Here is a 23,736-nt window from a genome sequence, read left to right on the forward strand (position 1 = left end):
ACTGGAAGAACAGTATATTACTGTACCAACATACTGTGCCAACAAGACCCCTCCTTCTTCCCGCAGATAATGACATTTCTGTGAGAGCAAATGAAATGGGCCAATTTTCAACCTCATTATGAAGTCTGTTCTGAAAAGGAGTTTAAAAAATATGAATCAGAAGAGAGACTAAGGGTGTAAGGAACATCAGATTAATAATAGACATTAACACTGATTATGTATCCATGTTTGTGTGTTTGTGACAGACTGTGTGTGCATTTTGTGCTTTGCTTCTCCCTTTAGGTGTGCATATGCTTTGTGTTTGTTTCTGTTTCTCTTCCTGGGTGTGTGTAGATGCATGCAGACTTATGTGTGTGTTATGTATGCTTTGAGCGTACCTTTTTTATGTGTGTGTGCATACATCACCTCAGCCCAAAGCCAAGCTGACAGACAGCTTCCCTCTGAGGAGCCCCTTAGTGTTTCTGATTGATCGTCATAATGCCAAGGTACAGGCCCTGTCCTTGGTGCCTATGCTAATCTCAAGCTCATGCATATTTATGAGCTCCTTGGGAATCAACTAGCTAAATAAAGGATGAGGCTGTTGGCTTGGAGCTCCGTTCATCACTGAATCTGATTGATTAGAAAGAGGGGGGGAAAAACAGCCAGTAAAGACCTGTGGTTTTTCTTACTTTTCCCTCAGCCTCAGTTCTGGGGTCACAGTGAGAGCTTGTGGCATGTATGAGACGAAACAGTGGAGACCTCAAGGTCAGATCCTTTATAGATGTTATAGGGTGACTTTTACATTTACTCATATATTTTATTTCCTGTTTTTTGCTCTTTCTTTCTGTTTTGTCAATCACTCATAGGCATAGGCAGGTTTTTGTGTTTATGCCAAACAGAGATTTAAACACAAATTTCTAACCTCAAAGTCTGCTTTTGATTATGCACAAGGTTTTATGCATCTAGTCCCTGTTTGTGGATATTGGCTGTGTTTTATAATTTATCAGAAATAAGCATCACAATATGGACTTTAAAGGTGGAAATTTAAAAATTGGTAGGTTTAATATCCTTAATTCTTTTGACAGTTAAAAACGGTTAGTTCCTACTTGCCAAATTGACTGATCACCTAGGAAGAGAGAGAAAATGATCTAGTGAAGTGAAGTCCCTCAAACATTAAGAATGTCTCTGAAAGCTTTAGCGTAATTATTTCATACATCAAAATTAGAGGCTGTGAAGACAGAGACGACATCACATTCAACATTTTGGTCCCTTTATTTCATGTTAACCACATTTCAAACAACTAAACAACCAATGGTAATGGCATCACCAGATCTAAACAGCACTTTGCTAGACAAATAATCATCAGAATAATAATTATACAAAAGAAATGTACAAATTCAAGACAAAAATAATCTAAAAGAACGTTAAAAAATATATAATACATATGAAGGGCCATGATTCAAGTCAATAAAATAAAGCATCAGTGAACAAAAGGATCAAGATATCCAGCATTCACATTGTCTTCAATACAGCACTCTCACTATTTTGATAGGTCCATTAACGAGCCTGACTGGACTCCAGCGAAAAATAAGAATAAAAATAAATCAACGCAAGCACAGATTGAATAGTTTGCTACAACATTTAACTACAAGTATGTCAGCTCTTGCCATAAGCACTGAAATGTTTCCTAACAAAAGAAAAGTTCATCAGAAGCTGAACTTTATATGAAATCATTCTAAAATATCTAATGCATCTAAAAATGTTCGTACTTTCTCGCATGGGAAAAAAGTAAATCAGGTAATTGGTGACAATTATGTATTTTTAATGCATTGGGATTTAAGATAATTCACTTCAGTAGTCTGACTTTTTGAGTGTTTGAAAATTAAGCCATCAGTCTGGTCCTTTTTATTAGAATGACAGTGTTTTAGAGAGAGGTAACAACAGATCTGAAAATAGTATCACCTTTAGATTCAACACATTTCAGAGGCTGTTCATATAAATACAGGTGGTGTATCTATAACATGAGATTCTGGTTTAGTCTTTTGGGATAAGGGGAAAATGGGATAGCATAGAAGAGTCTGACCAGATGAGTAGGAGATAATGAGAAGCTGAGGTCAATGCCATGCATAATTCTAATTAATTCCCACACTCCCACACGTTCTTTAAGGTGCAGAGGCATCTAAACTATTAGCCATGTTAACTGCCTTTCAACCTGGGGTCAAACACTAACTGAAATCATTTCCTGTTAGTGATTTTCTCAAATGTATTTTTAATATCTGTATACTTCAGTGGGCTTGACGTAAAGCATTCGTTAATTATAAAAGAAATGTAAATGTGGCCTGTCTCTTTGTTTTGTGATGTTCTTTTTAAATCATAGGTTATAGGGGAAACATGGGCCCAAACCCTTAGCTTGGATATTTATTATAGGTAGAATTATACATAGAATTACTGAACTCTTTACCAGTCTGCTCTAAGTATCAAGGATTCTTAAATCCTTTCTTAATCTCAGCAAGTTTAACTCATTTCTTATCATTTGAATGATTATTTTTTTTAGACCCAAATAGTGGCCCAATATCAATGACTACTCACAACACTGTAGACCAGGTTAAAATCAAGTCATCAACACTAAAGTAGATTAATTCGTCTGTAAGCTACACTCAGTTATTGAACAATTTCACATTAAAGCAAATTGCTATAAAATGACCAAACACTGATTTCAGTTTTGAATTTACCCCAGGCTGTTCAATGTCAGGAATTTCAAGTCTAAATGTTCCAAAATGGACAAACATGCAAAAGTGCAAGTTATAGTTTATGTAGTTTTTAGAGGGGGGACATTTTTTACTTCTTTATGGGGAATTTGGGGACTCATTTTCAATAAATTATAGTAGTGCTGTTATCATATTAGAGACAAAGTATTATCTGGTTGTTTCATATTCTGTACCAAAAGTGTCACAATAAATAAATAATAAAAAAGTCAAATTTTATAAAAGTTATTCTGAATGCGGCGGCATTAGCTAAATGTGTAATATGCGAACAATATGTCGGCTTTTTTGACATTTCTGTGGAGACGGTCGGTGGTATGGTAACACAGTGACATTAACTTTTTAGAGTTATAGTGTTTTGAAATCACATTAATTTGTAATGTACCAGTTGCTGATGTTTGCCTGTTTGTTTGTTTGTTTGATTGTGGTTGTCTTATCCTATTTACAGCAAGGGTGGATGCACACAATAAGATTTTAATTTTGTCTTTTTTAAAGCCTTCCAAAAGCATTTATGAAACCACCACTGTCCCAGTGTAAAAAAAGCTAGAACAGAGACATGACTTGGCCTTAAATCTAAGGCAGGTTTTTTTTTCCTTTTTTTCTACTGTTATTTTTTTTCACAGTGTCCCTGACTCCACTTATTGTAAGGTTATATATTTTTTTTGTACTTGTGTTTTTCTGACATTTGAACTCAGTGAAAGTAAAACTATAAAAAAGATACAACCATGCTAACATATTTTCTTTTCAGGCCAATTACAGAATTACGAGTATAATTAAAATAAACTTTTAACTTGGTAAAAGGGAATCAGCATGTAATTTGAAGAAAGAAAAAGTTAACTATGCTGAGTGAGTCATGGTCAAAAGAAACGTACATTTCCGTTCCCTTTGAGAGTTGCCAAAAAAAATCTTCCAGTGGGCATCCAGCCTTCAGAGGGAGACAACATTCAAGGCGTAGAATATATCTAAAAAGGAAATACTGTACAATAGTCACATCACAGCCCAGCAGAGAGGACAGAGAAATAGAGGAGTAAAAGTGGTGCGTCTTTTAAACATTTGTTTTTTGTTTGTTTACCTTTTTTTTTTCTTTGTACAAGCATATAAAGTCCCCAGTCTTGCTGAAGCAAACAGACATTAAAATCACCAGTGTGCATGTTTGTTGCCTTTTCCCTCTTCTGTACAGGTTTGTTGTGTGTGTTGTTGCAGGCACGCATATAGATAAAGACTTCCTCAAATATGCAAGCATGCCCTCTCTTCACACACAGCCATGTGCATATGCACTCAAATACAAACACACACACGTGCGCGCACACACCCACACACACAGGCACGCTCAGTCAGTCGGATTCAGGTCAACACAAAGCAGTATTGCCCTCCGTGTTTCCCAGTGTTGCGTTGAGAATGACAGGCATCGATAGATGGCCGATTGGGAATAGAGATGTTTAGCCCACACCCAATCAGAAGGAGTTGAGCGCTTCCAGAGCCACTTCATAGCAGAATTTATACTGTTCCTGTGTAGAAATAAAACAACAAGCAAAGCTAAGTCAGAAAATTCTTGAAAGTTTGGCTTTGTTTCCCTCAAACTCTCAATATAAATGTATAGCTGCACTCCCAGCTTGGCTTTAAACTTCAAACACGTATAATAAAACCAAACTCTACGCTCATAACTATTTACTAAATATTGACTTATTTATTTAAAAAAATGTACTGGAGCACTGTAATAAAAACCAAAACATGAAATTTCGTGACATATAATTCACAACATAATATCCAACCGACGATGACGAGTATAGAACACAGTAACACAATTTCCATATATTTACCAATGAAAATGAGTCATAATTCATGAACTGAGAATCATAACATTATCAGCATAGCAGATAATATTGGCCTCAGCCAGACAGCAAAGGATTGGATTGGCTGGCCTGCAGTATGTGGGTGAGCTAATCCAATGCCACATCTTTATGAACAATTCTGTCATCATTCTCTAGCTGTGATGACGTGTGATGACAACTTTCAAATGTCCAGATGGTTTCATGGTTTGGGATGTTTGGCAAAGAATTAAGAACAATGAAACGCTTTTAATCTTTGACTGACAAGAAACAAAGAGTCAAATAAATCCATACTTATTTGAATTCTTTACATTATTTGTTGTTAATTTCACTGAATGGTAAAACACTTTGTACGAAGCTGTTCTGCTTAGTACCAAGATTAAGTAGCTGCTGATAACAAACTAAAAACATTTGAACATTTTTGGTACTATTTACATAAATGCTATTCTTAAACAGTAATCCAAGGGAATCGATGGGGTAATTGGGCAATAAAAAAGAAAGAAATCATAAAAACATTGCAAATTTCATAGCTCTAAATAAGACTTCTGTACAACTTAAGAAATGTTTTTTTCTTCCTGCTCAAGTTGTCCGACTGGTTCATTCTTCTCATACATTAGATATGTTTTGGGTAATCACATGATTGGAGGAGCTAGATCATGTGGGTGCCATAGGCAACTCTGACATATCTCTGAATATTATGCCACTCCAGAACACCATGACAATGGTATCACCTCAAAGACATCTCAGTTTTACTTTTTTCTCCTTTAGGAATTTAAAGCCAGTTTTTAAAAAGTTTAGGGTCACCAGCACTTTTTACCCACATCTTTGCTTTGTGGTGACAAAAAAACAAACAAATAAAACCCCAAAAAACATAGCCAATCACAATTAAATCTTCACTTATACCACTAAAGGACTAAAGCTTTGGCAAATACTGAAAATTGCCTGTTATAATCCATTTACCTTGCATCTGTGAGCAGGTGTGCTTTAGTTCATGGGTGTGAGTAACAAATTGAGAAATTCTTTACAAAGGAGATGAGAAAAGCACTGAAACAGCTGTGACCTGTCTGTATGTGAATACAAATTTTTGGTAGTGTGGGAATACTTGCATGTTTGCTACCACAGAGACAAAAACAGAGTAAAGCTTTAATTCTATATTAATTTATGTAAATCTGTTCATACTATTTACTCACTGCTACCTTTTAATAACCTGTGTTTTTACCTTAGTTGAATTCCACTCTAAACTAAAAATGTCAAGAAACTACATTTTGATCCAACATCATAAAAGCAAAACATCTCAGTGGCATCATCACCCCATAAAATATACTAAAAAGTATGTATGTATTGTGATTTCTTACCATAGTCTCCACCATGTTGGTCTTGTTGTTCCTCAGGGTTTTAACAGTGTGGAAAACATCTACAATATTCTGCTGCTGGATCATCTCATTGATGCTGCAGATGGCACAGAAAGTTCCAGAACGTCCACCACCAGTTCTGTAAAGGAAGAGGAACAAAGGAGGAGGACCAAGAAATGAAGAGAGAAAGGGAGACAGATGCTCTTCAGTATTAAACATCATCACCATTTTGGAAACATAGCTGGAGGTCAAGAAAATCATAGTGAGGTCAAAAAGAAAGCAGGATGGAATGAGATGAAGGAAAGATACAGGTGTAGAGAGAATATTAGAAAAGTTTTGTGGGGTATTCTCCTAACTGCTTATCCAACCAAGTTGCAGGACAGTCATTAGATAATGTCCTGAAATTGTATGGACCCTAAACACTAGTTGGAAATTTAATAAAGCTTATAAAACAGGCTATACAGGTTAAATTAGTTTGCTTGTTGTGATGTATTTAACGAATGGTTTCTGTTTAGTAACCTGTAACATTTTAAGGGGATATAAGGAAAAATTATTAGGTTTGGTGATATATGGTGTTATATTCCTTCTTGTAGCCTGTATAGATGACAGAATGTGGAAAAAAACAGATTTACAAAGCTAAACAATGTTTTAATTAGCTCTCAGAAAAACAAGTCACTGTAGAGAGTAAATAGGATCCTGAAAGCCAAGTTGGAGATATTAGATGTCACTTTTAATGCTAAAGAAACAAGTATGACAATGTGAGTTGAGAAAAAAGGCTTTAAGGGACAGAGAGTGACAGCAAGTGACAGAGCGAGAATTCAGTACAAAGAAACCTGCCACTGTATGCAGAAAGAGGCCACTAATGGATTTTAGAAATGTGAATAAATGTGTTTGACTTAAATCAAAATAATAATAAAAGCCTTTATGAACATTTTATACAGATGACAAAGGGCCATCTGTATAAAGTGATCCAGCAACACAAACATATTTATGTATACACACATATATATATATATATATATATATATATATTGTGTGTTTACTGGCTATATGCCCCAATCAGCAGTCAGTGCTCTGCCAGTGAAAAGTCAGACCACCCACCATGAAAACAGCTCCAGACTTTCCCATCTCACTTGGTTCCAGCTGAATTCCTTCAGTATTGAGACTGAATAAAACATTTAGGTACTGCGAGGTGGAGTGACAGCCATCAGAAAAATCATCCACTGTCTACCTATTCTGCATTAGGAATGCCAAGGCGGCTACAGCTTGCAGTCTACTCGGAATACCTTTGTTAGTGATAGTGACTGAATTTTTTATAGAAAGTCTATAATCTAAGCTTTTTAGAAGTGCTTCAGAAGGTTAAAAATAAATATGGAAAGTTTTTGCTGCTGTCTCAGAACCACTTATACAATAATATCAGACTGCAAGCTTGCAATTCTTGCTTTTCATACATACACCCATTGGTTTGAATTTCATTAGTTATTAGTTAACTAAAAAGCAAAAGTATTGCTCATGCACTTCTTGATTTCATGTTAGATTAAAATTTCAGACAGTTGCTTCAGTGTCAGAAACTAATTTCTAGGGTAATGGTGAAAAAATCAAAGCAAATACATTTTACATTAGTCCTGTCAAATACATCTTAGGGCTAAAATACATGAACATTATGAAGTACTGAACAACAACCAGAAAATGAAACTTTTCAGACTTGTCAGGACTCAAGTAGCAGTAACAGTCAAGGAAAGTGAGTAACCTTTACATCTTCATAGAAACATACCAGGTATGAAAAGTGGTTCATCGCTGACGTCAAACAAAATTAAAAATTCAATTTAAAAGCCACTTCAACTGCAGTCACCTTATATTGTGTTAGCTAGATTACTGGAGCCTTGTGTGAATATGGCTGATTTAAAAAGAATATTTACTGTAATTTGTTTCTAGACCCATGCTGGTGTTCGGATCAGTAAATGAATAAAACACTATTTTGGCTCATCACTCTTGGTTAATATAACACTGCACTAAATCTGATATGATAGATGAGAAGAGGGGTGTCATAATAATAATAATAATAATAATAATAATAATAATAATAATAATGACTATAACTGTGATGGTCCAACTCCCTAAGGTGATAAGCCATCATCAGTGATGACCCTAACCACAACTCTAACCCTAGGCAATTAGAAAATTTTACTTTTGTTTTAATTAAATTGCCCAAAGTCTGGCCAATCAGGGGGCAAGGAAAATACTCATTTTGACTAACAAATGCCAAAAAGCATTAATTTTTCCCATAGATGTTTTAATTTTTAATTTTTCCAAACTATAAGTTTAAAATTGTAGCATCACTCTTTGGCAACAGGCAAACTACATCTTCATAAAGTTTAAAACAAACAGAATTGATGAACATATTAGGAAGAAAGTGACCTAGCTGTGCATCCAGTTTCTCTGAACTCTGATGGGTTACTATAGTGGGTGGGTTAGCACTTCTTTTAAAGGTATTTATAAATGGTTCATATTTGCTTGTTCACTTTTGTGTATGGTATGTGATTTGAGCTTTGAAAAAATCATTTTAATATATTGGAGTCCAAATTGTTTGGATGCCATCCCCTGTTTATCAGTTACTTTTAGCGTTCCACAGTTTCAGGTGAAATATTTAAAGTGGCCAAAACCAAAATCCAAAACATTACAACTAAATCTACAGTGAAAAGGATCTGACAGTCAGTGGTTGGTGGTTAAGTGGTTTGTATGAGATAAATTCCTATGTGATTTAAATGAATTGTGACATACTTGAAACCACATTAGTCTAGATATGAACTGCTGCATGCTGAATATGAGTAATTTGTTAGAAAGAGGCACCTTATCTTTATTACTTCGCTTTATCTAAAACATATATCTATATAACTCAAGATAAATACAGCAAACGCAGATTGCTGAATTAAGTGTGCTACTCCTCACTATTTTCTAAAAGCTCCTCCCAGTGTGACTTGTTGAAAGTAAGACATGTGCTCAGTATTAAAGATGCATCAAATTCCAACCTTCAGGACAAGTGAAGAGCAGAAAAATAATCAATTTTCACCATCTACTGATGGAACCATCATGTTTCTACTTATCGCTAGTATTACTGAGTCTGTGAAATCAATAGCTGGGGTTGATTAGCCAGTGTAGTTGTCTTCAGCCAGAAGCAGAGACAGCTTACATCTCTGTCACTCACATTTACTGGATTTGAGCATAACTAAAGAATTTAGCCCCCAAATGGTCTTCCTATCTTAATTTATCTGCTAGTGTTTTAATTTCACAGAAATTAAATGGATTGCAGATTTAAATAGAATGTGTTTTAAAATACCAGTTTGAGGATTTAATTTATCGTGATTGACAGATTTTACTCAAATTAATATCATATCTATATCTATAGGTGACAGGTTTATTTGAAATGAAGGTCAAAGCATGTGATTACTAACATATATGACACCAGTTATTAAACTTTTATTCTCCATATAAGGGCTAATAGCTGAATTGCACATTGTTCTGTAGCAGTGTAGACTGTTACAAGCTTCAGCCTTAAACCATTTAGGCTTTCAGGCAGAAATAACATGACAGTCATAGCCATGTACTGAGAGCTTTACAAAATATTTGACAGTGACAGATTATTTTACAATGGACATTTATTTTTAAATGTTCAAAAATAACTTACAATCTGTAAATTTAGTTCAGAACTAGGATATGAATATTATTCTTTTTTATGTCTTTTTATGTTACGTGAAGAAAGAAAAGGCTAATAAGCAAAAAACTGTTAAAAAAACAAAAACAAAAAAACCCCAAATCAATACCTCATTGGACCAATGAGCTGTTACACAGAGAGCTGATTGGATGAGCACCACAGATAGGCAGTGTTTGGAGTGTGTGTACACACGTTACTGTTAGCAGTTCTCTCTTCTATAGATTTTACAGCTTCTGTTTCCTTCCCTCATTATCAGCTTCATTTGCTCTGCTCAAATAGGGTGAATTCATATCGAGCTGAGCTATGTTTTTATACTTCTATACCAACACACATTCATCTATGTAGTATAATAAACATTGTGTAGTGTTGTTTAAAATATATTTGGTACAAACAGAAGTAGTAGTAGCACCGTACCAAACACTGAATAAACCTGGACATCTGAACATAGCAAGCACAAGCAGGCGTGTGGGTGATCCATAATGCATCAGCACAGCCAAACATAACAATAGAGATGAATGATGACCTCTTTAAAACTTGACACATTCCAGGCTTTTTAAGCCATGAGCCTCATTTATATTTAACGAAGATAATTCATAACAAGTCTCACAGCATTTATGAACTGACATTTCAGACGTTTTGACATCAATAGTGAATATATATGGCTTTCAAGCACAAGGTTAATGCTGAGTCTGAGGCATGTGTATATTTGACAGATAAGTGGAACAACATAAAGCATGAAATGGTACTCAACATGTACAAAAAATACAAAAAGTGTGTTTTTGTGTGTGAATATCTGTCTTAAAAGTGTGTATGTGTTCTTTTATAGAAGTGCACAGCTTACTTTATAATCATCTTCCCTCTCTGTCTGTCACAAACATACACTCTAAGGGAAGATTTGTCTTGCCATTTATGTTGATCTCTTATCTCACTGAGCAGTGACTGTTCCAGTCTACTATTTCATCACGTTTTCTATTATTTGTGTCTGCATGTGTCTGTGTGACTATACTTACAGACAGTGTACCACAGTCCTCCCGTCTCCTCCGTCATATTGTTCCTGCCACTTAGCCAATCTCCTGACCAACTGCAGGATGGAGCGCTTGGAGAGAGGTGTGTCCCTGTAGGCTGGCCAGCCAATAAACTGGAAGTGCTGCACCAGGCGGTAACCATCTTGTGGCTAAGAAGAGAAACGTGAAGATTAGGGTTTTGATCACTGCTGACATAGCTGTTATCACAACAATCAATATCACGCTGTAATTCCATGGAACCATTTCAATTTCATGCACAGCGATATTGCTAAAGCCACCGTTTTTCAGAATTAAGACCAAAGTTGACCAATGAAACCCACTGGCTCACTTTAGAAAATATATCTGCATCTAACAGGTCTGTTTGTGCTCAAATTATATGGAAAGTTGGATGAAAAGCTGGTCAACTGTAACAAATACAGAGTTGGTTTTTCAGTTGTGGTCTTATTTGGTAATATTATCCATCCATTCATTTTCTTAGCCACTTTTTTGGTTACAGACTATGAGGAGGCTAGAGCCTATCCCACTGGGCAAAGGGCAAAAAGCAGCATACCCTGCACAGGTTGCTAGTCATAATACCAATACAGAGAGATGGACACAAAACGAGTCGTTGGATCCAAACCCAGGACCTTCTTCCAGTGAGACACTGCCATTCATGCCACCCAAGTAAGTATTTTGTTAAACTGACACATAAAACACATTTTGTATGTAATCAGGCTTTTGTGCTCCAATTAGTTCCTGGTTTTGAACAAATGTCTTTTCAAAAGAAATAGGCTTGGATTTAACAAAGACCTTAGCTTGTTGTGTTTAAATCAATTTCATGGCAGACATGGCATATTTTCAGTCGTCTAGCCCAAGGCAAGTGGCATGCACCAAGTAAAATACCAAAACCCACCATCACTGTCAGACTGATTTACTGATGTTTGTCACAAATGCATATGCACATTGACATTTACACACAAACCAAACAAATTCAGCAGTATCATTTTTTACACCACTTTTCCTTCCTTGTCTTTTCAGTACACCTGCCATGTACTTTCTCCCCTTCCATCTCTCCTTTACTCTACGTCCATCTTTCTCTAAATTACCCAGTCTCTTATACCAATTAACACTAATCTAAAATATTTTCTGTACCCTGCATTTATGTGTCTTCATTCTACTTTTCTGTTCCCCCTATTTCTTTGTATTGTCACGTATTTCTTGTGAACATTTTCTCCCTTCCACTTTTTCACTGTTCTCTGCTCATTTGATGGCTAAGCGATTGGCGATAGAGACTCGGCTAGGCTGGAGCTGCTCTCACAGTGTGAGATGTGCTGTTATGGCAATGATATGAGCCATTTCACACTAGACCGCTGATGTGTTTGAGAGAAAGAGAGAGAGAATATAGATAGCAGGGTAGCGGGGAGTTCTCCAAGTGCTATACATAGGAACATGCAGATGATAAGGCACCACTAGAGTTGAGCGGTCATGGATGAGTTCGAAAATGAGATGAAAAGAGGGTAACAAGAAGAGGCAGGAAGATAGGAAGGAAAAGAAAAGGAGAAATAGAAGTGAAAAGGGAACAGAGGTGCATAGAGGTTGGAGAAGACAAGAAAAGGAAGAGGAGGATAAAAAGGTAGAGTTAAAAAAACAACAACTGTCATTATTGTACCACATTCAACATCACTATCATTTTTTCTATGTAGTCACCAAACCAGGACTCAGGTAGCCTTGCTGCAAAAGAGAAGCCATAAATTGGTTTTCCAACATATCCTTTTGCCAGCTGCCTACTGCGTAGTAAAGGTCGCATGCAATGAAAAAATGCCTTTGCTATATTGTTATGGTGTGTTCCACGGTATACCGTTTCACTATCTATTGCTTTTACTTGAACTTTAAACACATTTTGTATTCCTAGTAAGTGTCAGGAAAGTAGTGCTTCATTTGTCAAATAATAGAGTCCCTTGAAATCCACAACACATATTTTATTAAGAAGAGGCCTTAAAACACAAAGGCGCTCCATGACTTTGAATTAAGCAATGCACCACAAAATCTAGCCATGAACTCGTAATTTGAAAACTGTCAAGGAGGAGAAGAGAAGACAAAAAAAGAGAAATTATCAAAGTGTGTTCCAGGACACCGACTAAAGACAAACTGAAGATGTTTAGATGTTCTACATGCAAAACATCTAATCACATAAAAAATTTTTATAACTTAACTATAAAATAAAAGAAGTACTGTATTAAATATGTAAACGTTTAGTACCCTAGCCATGTTGCAGATCCTGAAGATTCGGTTGATGATATCCTCGTCGATGTCTGCAGATATGAACTCCACTTGAATAGGGCCGTAGCAACATGAATTTTTTTCTGGCCAGTACTGCATACATAACTTTAGAAAACAAACACAAAGGTTGGAAGAAAAAGACAAAATGCAGAAAATAAGAATGGGTTGGAGAAAATGAAATCCACCAGTTAGAACAAGTACATTCACATGACATTTCTTTCCAGTAAGTGGGACAGGTTTTACTTCTTGGCCAGATCCATGAGCTAAGAATCGTTGCTGTAGCCCATGTTACAAATCAGTTACAAATGGCAATAAATAGAAATAAATGGGAGAGACAAGTAATAGAGTAAATAAAAAATCAACTCTGATACATTCATCAGGCTATCTGATAGTACAGTCAGTTTCAGGTGCTGATGTCTAGTGTATTTTTGTTAGTTAGACAAAATAAGTACAGAACATGTTTGTAGATTTTTTGTGTGTGTGTACCTGTACCTGTGCTGCATCCATTTCATTGAGCATTACAATGGAGGAGCAGTTGTAGTCAAACACCAACCTCCAGAAGTCACCCATGGTGTTGGGCAAAGGATGCTGAGTAACTATGAAGGCCGCTGGCTGTTTGTGGCTCTAGAATGGTGAAACGAATAACAATCAAAAAGCACAATACAAACTATGATAAGCTTACACATACATAATCAGACATTTAAACAAAAACTTACATCCATTAATGCAGCATTAATGTAATTGGAGCTCTCTCCATCCACAGAAATCAGAAAAGGAAGGCATCGGTCTGCTGGTAGAACATCCATACTGCGGTTCTTGTCGTGGTTTCTGGGTAGCAAACCCACACTGCAGTCCTCTGGACGAACTCTAGGGGTCACTATGTTTAGAGTCTGACGGGCAGAAAAGCAATGATTTGAACCTCCAACCTAACTTGAACCCGCACATTGACATTATCAGCTAGGGTGTTGTTCAAATGCACATGTGGCGAGTGTTCCCAAAAATGACAAAAGACAAACGGGTGTGAATGTGCGTGCTCACCTGGAACTCATCTTTGATCTGGCTGGAGTTGGTCTGTGGGTCCAACCTGCTGATGTTGTAGTAAATGGCTCTGAACTCACACACTGGTATGGCTGTGTTTCCACACAGACATGCTTCCAAGATGGCATCGTGAACAAACACATACTGCTCCTAAACCAAAGCAAAATGAGTTCTGGAGTCACAATTTCTTTCACTGAAATACAAAACTCTGGCTTATGCAAGCAAACAGGGCTGAACCTGCCTGTAGCCCTTGGACTGGACCACAGTGCCTCACAGTAGCTGTAAGCAATGACAGCTCTGGAATAGATGATGCAGTCGGGCAAAGCTGCATTAAGTCTTTTCAAGCTGACAACAAACTCAAACATTCCAATGTGAACACAACTTTTGTTTGCTTTGTGTATGAATATTATTTGCATGCTTGTGCTTTTGTGGGAGCCTGAAAGTGATTTAAAAGGGCACAGTGCTTTGCTAGTGGTGCCTCTGTGGTCTGGCTCAAGTATGTTCTTTGTCTTCCAAATCACTAGCTTGCGCTAAATGCATCAGCTACCATGAGCTACAGCAGCCACCGTGCATGCTAATTTACCTCTATTTCTCTTTCTGTCCCCCTATCGGTGCATTTTTATCTGGGGTTGGCTCCGTTTTTATTTCTCTGTTGCTCGTTTCCTCTCACACTTGTGTTTGTCTGCTGCCTCTCGCTTTTTCAATTTGCTTCTCGCTTTATCTCTCGGTCTCTCTCTGTTGAATGTTAATTGTTGCCCTTGGAGCAGAGAAGAGGCTTTAAAAGCATCACTGAAATGACCTCTCCTGGCCATTACCTATGCCAGTGACATGCACAGACACATTTGCGCGCAAAAACACATGTATACACACATGCACGTCACATACTCACTGAAACATTTACGCACACTCTTCTTTCCCCTGTGCCTTTTAAAAGATTAATTGCTTTGTGTTGTGTGGAGCAGGATTATAATAGCATCAAGCAGCTTCAACACTGACACAAATTGCTCCCACACATATTCAAAAGACAGGGCAGGATGCATTTAACTTGGTATCAAGAGGCATAAAAACACACGTGAATGTGCACAGACAGACACACATACACAAAACTAGCTTTTATACCACTGCTGTCATTTGAAAACACTCAACGTGATGCCCTAGGTAACTTTTCTGAACCTGGCACTTCTAAAACCCATTCAAAAGTCAATTTCATACTCTGAGCTTGAGCTGTCAGTCTGAAAATGAGGCTGTTTTTCTTTATTTCTGGAAAAGTTGACTTTTTGGATATGCAAGGTTTTCATCAGTAACACAAATGGAATGCAGAGGCGGAACGGATTAGGTCGGCTTAAGGTAGCTTTAGAAAAGAAATGAACGCTGCTGTTCCAAAATGGAATACCCAACATTTGAAAATGCAGACTCTTTAAAACGTTTGATAGTACTAAATTAGAACAAATTACGACACCATGTAAAGGATAGTAACCCAAGTACTCAGCTAGCAAAGACAGAACGTTTTAGGAAACATCATCCGTATTTTGGGAATACTGAACAGTGCTGATTTATGCTTGGCCACTTCAAATCTTAACTTGTTGTATAGTTGTGACTACCATAGTACCAGACAATATACCAAATCTCTCCCGTGTCATCTGTTATAGAAATAATAAATTAATACAATCCATTTGACTGGGGTGTTACATCTCATCTCTGATATTCCTTACCAGCTATTGCATACACATATTGACACAAAACTCTCCTAAAATTGTCTATGAATTTGTGTTTGTTTGATCTGAGTTTGGTTACATACCATATCTGTGTGAGGTTTTGTACTACTTTTCATCTGATATTCAGGGAATGTTTAATGTTTGATGTTCAATATATAATAATCTAACTGCATTAAATCATAGATGACTGCTAGAAGTCCTGGGATACTCCATACTGTCTTACTTTTTGCGATGCTACATCTCAAACTTACAACTGCAGGCAAAATGACGTATGGTACTGGAAGGGAATAAACCTTAATGTTGTTTTTTCTTCAGTGCAATGTATCTAGATGCTTTGTTAATGTAGTTAATGTATCCAGTATGTGCTAATCAAAATTTGATGGAAAGCCTCTGTAGAACTCAAGTCAGTAATAATTACAATAGGTGCTGGTGATTTATTTTAACATGAACCAAAAATCTCCACACTTTATTTGAAAAATTAAAAATCCATAATGCATAACTTTTCATGATTGTCTAAGCCAGCAGCCTGCCGTACCTGAACACCCACTTGTTTTGACCAACTAGACTCAACATCATCTGTGTGTAGATATTATTTTGCTTATGCCCCAAAAGGTTGATTCTGTTCATGTGGACGTAGCATCTTCAATGTTTCGTCACTCATCCAAGTGACTTCTTCAGTCTCAGCTGACTGCAGGTTTCCCCAACCTTATAAACAGTACATTTGCACAATAACTGAAACCAGCTCACTGAATGCACAATGGGCTGTGAGGTCAGTTGCTTGATCATTAATATGCAAATTGTCATGGTCATTGATATGCCTATGATTTATATCTATTTTCCATAATTACACTTACCTCTGTCTGAACCATGTTGACTCGTTGTGACCTTAGTTCTCGGATGCAGTTGAAAATGTCCACCACGCCTTCATTCTCCGCCATGTCTAACATGATGTCCACTGCAATGAAACAGCCTGTTCTCCCTGCACCGGCACTGGAGACAATCATAAACAAACATGATACTCTCAATCTAACAAAATTGTAATAATGAACAACTTAATTGTTTTATTCTTAACCTTTATTTATACAGATAGTCCCACTGAGACACAATGTCTCATTTACAACAGAGACCTGTTCATATCCTTCAGTAAGACCAATCACTTTTAAGCCTTCAACACTGACATTTTGGGTAATGCAACTAACATACAGACTTATTTCTAATAATTTGTAGTGTTTTTCTTTTTCTTTTGTTTTTTTAAACGATGCAGTCAGATCTCTGGGCAGCCATATTGCATATGTATTTGTAGGAGCTTCCCTTTCACGGCACAAAAATTGGTGAAGGGCTGTTACACACAGATTTATGCAGTGGAAAAGATGAATCCCGCACTCTGTCTGAGCTGTCTGGAGTCATCCAGAGAACGGCTTCCCAGTTTTACTGAGCACTCCTTGAGTGAGGTCAGAATCTGACTGAAGATTTTGCCCTTGTATCAGAGAATATCATTTTGTCTTCCTGCTTCTCTCCCTGGTCTGAATATCTCTTTTGTTTTGGCAGCGAAATGTATGCTAAAACGTAAGGTTTTCCGATACTGTTAAAGTGTTTCTGTGCTGTACGTTTGTGAAGTTAGCAGTCTCCCAGGCATCTCATTACGATTAGTCTTGATAGGTTGCTTTGATCATTTTTTTTTTTAAAAGAAATGAGTGCATCTGTGTTTATAAATTGCTGCACTGATATTAATTCACCTGCACAACTTTCCGCTCCGCGTCAAAGTTTTTTTGTTTTTTTTTATTGCAGCATTATGCTAATTTTCTTTTCTCAGTAAATGTGTCCCTAAGAACACTGACAAACTGGGGAACGAAAAGTGAAAAAAAAACTCTTCTGCCTACAAGTATCTTGTAGTTTAGTAAATACAACTGTTATTGAGTCAATTATAAAGACAAATAAAAAAATGCGGCATGGTGGATTCATTTCTTTGCTAGATACAGTGACTTCACAGAGTCTAAGCTAAGCCACACCTGGGGTCTGTTCCAGCAGGTATGACACACTCAGAACCTCACCTTAAATTCTGAGTTCTCTCACCTCAAGATGGAAATTAGCATCAGCCAGGTAAACAAGCATATTTACATGTAGTAGTACAGGATGATATTAGTATGAGAAAGATCCATTTTCTTCCACTAATCCAATAGTGGAATAGGCTGGAGCCTATGCCTATATATAATTGTATATAATTGTATATAATTGCCTGTAATTGTAATAAATTGATGTTTTAAACTCTTTTCAGAAGAAAAGTAAAATAAATAGTAAAATAAATAAAAAATACTCTAAGTTGTTTCCAATGAATGAATACTCTGGGCTATTGTGTTCTTATCAGATCAGTAAATGCTCACTTAAATGGCTGATAAAATTAAAATGAGGTATCCTATATCTTATTACTATATTTTAGAAATACACTGTGAAACCTCTGAGTTTTGTAACTCAGAAAAACCTATTAACTTTGCAATCTCAGCAATGTTAATGGAGTTTAGTATGAAGGCAGAGTCTTTCTCTATTGCTCTCTTTTACTTTCTAACTGACAAGCATAAGTATGTGGAGACTTTAGTAGCCCATGTCAGGTGTTGAGGCGACACATTCTGAACACCAATGCCTGGAGGGAAGATATGGACAGACAAGCAAACCAACAGATGGATGGACTGAAAGAGCGAGGGGAAGAGGGATGGAAAGGGAATGGTTGGAAGAGTTTACCGACTGGGAGTGATAGAAGTGGCCGTCACGGGGGAGATATCAAGGGAGGAAAGGAGGCACGGATGGAGGGATGTAGCGGAAACTGAGAGAATGAGGTGTAGAGGGAGGGGAAAAACCCATCTTTCAATTTACAATTCCGCTGACAGTTTTCAGAGACAGCTAAAAGAGAGAGAGCGAGAGAGCGTGCAAGAGAAGAAACAGAGAAGAAAGAAAGAGAGAGAGAGAGAGAGAGAGATAAGATGTGAGGGACGGAAAGATAGAAAGTTGAAGAGAGAAGAGGAGGGGGCGCCTCGGCAGATTACCTGTCAACCTCTGTGATTAATGTTGAGACCAGAATACTGCTGGGCCTCTATGTGTGTGTGCTTGTGCGTGTTTGAAAGCCTCATGACACAGGCCAATAGCATCAGAGTGCCCCCGGAAATTGGAAGTGACTGCCATAACTTCCTGCCTGTCTGTCCACATACTTTTACTGGCTGTCTTTTATGTGTCTGCTCGCCTCATTTGTCCATCCAGTTTTTTTTTTTCATTCTCTGTTTGTGTGTCCAATTTTGTTCTTTGAGTGTGTGTCTCTTTTGACTTTTCCATTATTAATAATCCCAAGTGTTTTTTTTAGTTGTAACACACATCTTTCCCAAACCTTAGACAAGCTGATTTATAGTATTTGCTAAAAAGATGGCAACTTGAGTATATACAGATAAAACAATATTCATGCATCATTTTACTGTCTAATGGCTAATTTGGCAAGGGACTGCCAAGCAACCAGGTTTGCTGTTTGTTAGTGGGAAGCTCCAAAGACTTATCCAAATGGTTAGTTTTAGTTAACTGAACAAAAGCATCTTTCATTCCAGCAAAAAAAAAAAAAATCTATATTGTACTCCACATACAATTTCTGGTTAAATTATACCCATTCATCTCTGAATCACAATGGTGACTGTATAGGACTTTCTGTGTGGAGTCTGCATCTTCTGAGTTTCCTCCTGGTACTCCAGCTTCCTCCCACAGTCCAAAGACATGCATGTTTAGGTTAACTGGTCATTCTAAATCGGCCAGCTATGTGTGATAGCTAAAGTGCATAGAATAAATCACTGTATGGATGCATGATTAAATGTGGCTTGTAGTCTAAAGCACTCTGTGAGGTCTGTGAGATTAGAAAAAGTGCTATATAGTATGATGGTCCTTTGATTCGATTAAGCACTAACCATGGCAAGGTTAGTCATTTTATTCCCTTTGTGGGAATAAAACTCTAAAGCTATGTGTTGTATCAAGGTGGGCCATGAAATGAATAATTCAATTTCAATGCTTGAGACAAGATGAGGAATCTACTCAAAACCTTTTTTTCATAGCTTGTCAGAATGCTGACCTTTTAATGCCTGTGCCAGCTGAGCACCTGGCTCCAGAAGTGAACTGTTACATCCCATAAAGAACAGAACATTGAGGTTAAATATAGTATCACCATGGGGATCCTAATACTATCACTTTTCCCCCTCCTACTTTTCATGGCGGTGTATGGGTGAAAGAAGATAGGAGATGAAATTCTTTTTTAACCTAAAACTTTTTATTCACTTTCTAAAAGTTAGCACTATTGATCTAAGCTACGGAAAAGAAAGGGTGACGTGTTTGAGAGATTACAACAGTAATCATACCTTGCCCTATTGTCTCAATTGACAAGGAAAAGGGGAACCTATAAAAAAGTTTTTAAAAAAGAGTACTGGAAGAAAAGCCTGTGGAAAGAACTGCTTCTTAGATTTAGGTTGAGATAAAGTCTTATATTTTGGGGCTTCTGACGAACTATCCAAACTGATTGTTTAGTCAGGAGCCTTTTAAAATGACTCATAAGACCACAAAAATAACTCATGGATATTTTCAGATCTGCCAAATCACAATTAGGCCAATGCTGTAAAACAATCCAAGGTTTATAAAGATGATTTTGTAACAGAAATACCAGTAGTTATTTGATCATTACTGTTTACCCAGAGCCTTTCCCTGTGATAAGCAAGAAATGTGAGCTATGCATCTGAATGGCTGTTTGTTTGTCCTTGTCTTGCCCGTGCAGCCACTGACCAGCAGCGCCAGGGAATTAAGTTTATCTTCAGTACAAAACCTCTGTGTCCTCTATGTAAGTACACTTACCTGCAGTGTACCACTATGGGTCCAGCATCTGGAGGGTTGAGGAACTTGACCTGTCGTATGAAGCCAAGCAGTCCTGTGGCGTAACACGGAACGCCGTGGTCGGGCCAGCTGGTGAAATGAAACTGACGGAGTTCACGGATCTCATGATGGCCCTTCTGAAAAACATGCACAGAGGGAGATGTTATGCTAAGTAGCATATTTCATAATGGCAGTTTCACGAAAAGAGTCTGTCTCTTCATGAAAAGTGTTGGCCATTTTGTCTCTTGATGATGACAAATGGCTGAATCTTACAAACTGTTTCATTGCTCTTTTGGGGAAGACTGACAAGAAGACATATCATGGTTCAGGACCCTAATTTACAGCAGGGATTTCAGGAATATGGGGGCCTTGATGCCTCTTCAGATGAAAAATAAATCAATCTCATCGTGGATGTCAAGATGGTACTTTGGGCCACTTCGGGGAATGAGAGGCAGGAAGACTTATTGTGGCTCATTTGCCTAATTTACAGGGGAGATTTGAGGAAACTGAAGGCCATCTCGCTCTACAAAAAGATTAATTGATTTCACAAATCTCATGATGGCCCTTTTGGGAAAGACTTGCAGGAAGAAATGCCACGGTTCAGTTCAGCTGCCCAATTTACAAGGAGATTTTGAATATCTAGCAATTATCCGACTGCTTGTTATTGTATGAAGTGCTCAGCGATAACAGAAAACATTTAAATATGGAATGTGTTTTAATTAAACAACATTTGTTTCTGAGAAAAGTTTTGCTGCATGACAGACCAAATAAGTTTCAAATGTATAAACAAGATACCGTTGCTTATAAAAAGGATTAAGATAAAACATAATTTGGAAAATCCACTTCTTAGATATAAAGAGAAACAATCTGCTATATAAAAGTGTAGATTACAAAATAACAAAATGACAAAACATGATGTGCTTTCCAGAAACACATAAGCTACAGAATATCTCCTCATCTTACAATTGGAGTATTAGGATGCTAACAATGACATATGATACTTAATAGATAGCAGTGAAGTCTCACATAACATTGCTTCCTTGAAACATGGACATACAGTCTCAGGACTGTGGTGTGCAGTAGGTTCATGCTTATCAGATAAAGAAACAGAATTACTTTAAGTCTGGATCCCCAGACAGGCTGCATTTGAGGGCTGGAAGTCAAAAAAATCTGTTATGACTCTATATATCGTCTCCAATATTGAGTTATGAAAGAAAACTGCGTATTAAGCAAAAAGTAAGGCCACATCCACAGAAGCCAATCCTATCCGAACAATTCGGAATAGCATTATACATTTTTCTCTTTTCCGCCCATTTCCTTTGAAATGTTATCATCTGATGACAAAGAACACATTGGAATCCTACAGTCAGGGATTATTGGAAATGAAACCTTTGTGTCATTGTTACAGTGCCAACACGGCAATTCTTTCATCAATATGAATTCGAGTGAAAAGTTTCTTTGTTTTTTGTTTTTAATTTAGGAATATGATTCCAGGGAATCACACACCTTATACTAAAGCTTCAGGACTCCGCTGAAGGCATAATGTATTCTGACAGTGTATAACTTTGAAAGTGTATGCCACCTGCACGAGGCAATCAGAAGGCTAAGAGGGATCTTGCCTCAAGTTTCCTATTTTGAGTTCTGACCTGCATATCCTGGTGGTTCAACTGAATCTCTCCTCACTGGATATAGAAATGTATTTTTTAAATCCTTTCTTCAGCTTCCATCAGTTCAGTTTTTTTTTTTCTATAATACTGCACTCTTCTGCTCTAATAATTCAAACCGATCGATTCTATTATATTATTCTAAACTAAACGGGGCTCAGTCACGTCCTCCCCAGTTCAGTTACTCTCTAAGAATAGAGTTGAAATGAAACTGCGTCTTCCACTCTGGCTCTGTAATATACAAGGTTGTATTGAATTATTTGTTGTGACAGACTATCTGATAATAACCCGAGAAGCACGGGTAACATAGGAAGTGGGGTTGGTGTTCAGAACCTGAGACTGAGTGGGAAAGAGCAGAGGTTAAGGAAGAGAGTAGGAAGTGGTGGGCTGAGGAAGGAGTGAGGACAAATATGATGAAAAAAGGAGGAAGGAAAAGATCAAGGAGAGAAACATGGACACGCGACGTATGTGACAGAGACTTGAAGTGAGAAAGAAGGAAAAAAACTGAAGACCGCAAGGCGATTTGATAACTGGACTTTCCATTGATTTGCACTCCTGTGATGTTAAAATTACTTCTCTAAATCAATAGACAACAGTCCAACAGAGCTAGAGACACAGAGACGGGTAAAAGAAAACAAAAATAAAACACTGGTATTGAAATGTTGGAAATTGGTGATGAGGAACTCAGAACACTTTAAAAGCTCTCCCTATTCCTCTAACCCTAACTTGCAATAGATACATAAAAAATAAATGTTTTAATGGATTGAAATTATCCCTCATTTTCAAATGCGTTTAAATCCAGTCTCAGTTTCACAGGTACTCACGTTACTTGTCTTAGCAAGTTTATACTTTGCAAATCCTCTGCTCTGTAAGAAACACATATATAAATCTGTGTGACAACATTTTAGAAAGGTTTATTTGACATCAACAATCCTTACATATCTTTTATTGTTAGAATTTGTTTTGGTGTCTGGAACAGCCTAGAAGGGGGAGTTCATCCTGACACTGGAATTTCTTGTCCTCAACAATCTCTTATGCTGTCATGTCCTCCTTATAATCACTTAAATATGAGTCCAGCACTTCAAACCCTCCATAGAAAATAAAAAAGAGACTGTATGTTTAGCCTCAAAAGTTGAGGTTAAATGTCATGGCGACATACCAGCACTGTGGAAATGTCTTGATTCAGCCATCATTTCTTTATATTTTGCTAGTATATAAGGAAAAACAGATTTAATATAATTCTAACAAGTTTGAGAGTCAGTATTCAGTATATCCACCGTTTTCTGAACTCGTTTAGGCATGCTTCTAATAATTTCTTGACGTAGTGTTCAGGAATAGTTTTCCAGTCTTCTTAAAGAACATTCCAAAGCTCTTCTTTGGATGTTGGCTGCTGTTTGTTCCATTCTCTGTCAAGATTATTCTGCACTGATTCAATAATGTTGAGGTCTGGGAAGGCTAGTCTATGACTGATCTGTTCTTCTGTCCTGGTAAGCATTGACTGCATTGACTGTGTGTTT

At 37.2% G+C, this 23,736-nt stretch overlaps 1 protein-coding gene across 11 annotated transcripts in view; it reads right to left on the reverse strand.

Annotated features, from left to right (window-relative positions):
* Positions 1-1,232: 1,232 nt before the first annotated feature.
* Positions 1,233-23,736, reverse strand: part of ptprt (protein tyrosine phosphatase receptor type T) — a 226,045-nt gene continuing 203,541 nt past the window's right edge. For 9 of the 11 annotated variants that reach the window (XM_040004228.1, XM_040004222.1, XM_040004204.1 and 6 more), the window contains 9 exons: positions 20,538-20,692; positions 16,526-16,661; positions 13,957-14,106; positions 13,635-13,808; positions 13,405-13,542; positions 12,898-13,023; positions 10,645-10,808; positions 5,926-6,061; positions 1,233-4,249 (listed from right to left, as the gene is read on the reverse strand). In XM_040004228.1, coding sequence (XP_039860162.1) covers positions 4,196-4,249; positions 5,926-6,061; positions 10,645-10,808; positions 12,898-13,023; positions 13,405-13,542; positions 13,635-13,808; positions 13,957-14,106; positions 16,526-16,661; positions 20,538-20,692 — 1,233 coding nt within the window. In that variant the 3' untranslated portion in view covers positions 1,233-4,195. The remainder of the gene's footprint in view (positions 4,250-5,925; positions 6,062-10,644; positions 10,809-12,897; positions 13,024-13,404; positions 13,543-13,634; positions 13,809-13,956; positions 14,107-16,525; positions 16,662-20,537; positions 20,693-23,736) is intronic. The other 2 variants (XM_040004180.1, XM_040004205.1) reach the window with 2 other exon arrangements.

Source organism: Simochromis diagramma, unplaced genomic scaffold (genome assembly GCF_900408965.1).
Source record: "Simochromis diagramma unplaced genomic scaffold, fSimDia1.1 OVJJ01000320.1, whole genome shotgun sequence".
In the NCBI taxonomy this organism is placed as follows: domain Eukaryota; kingdom Metazoa; phylum Chordata; class Actinopteri; order Cichliformes; family Cichlidae; genus Simochromis; species Simochromis diagramma.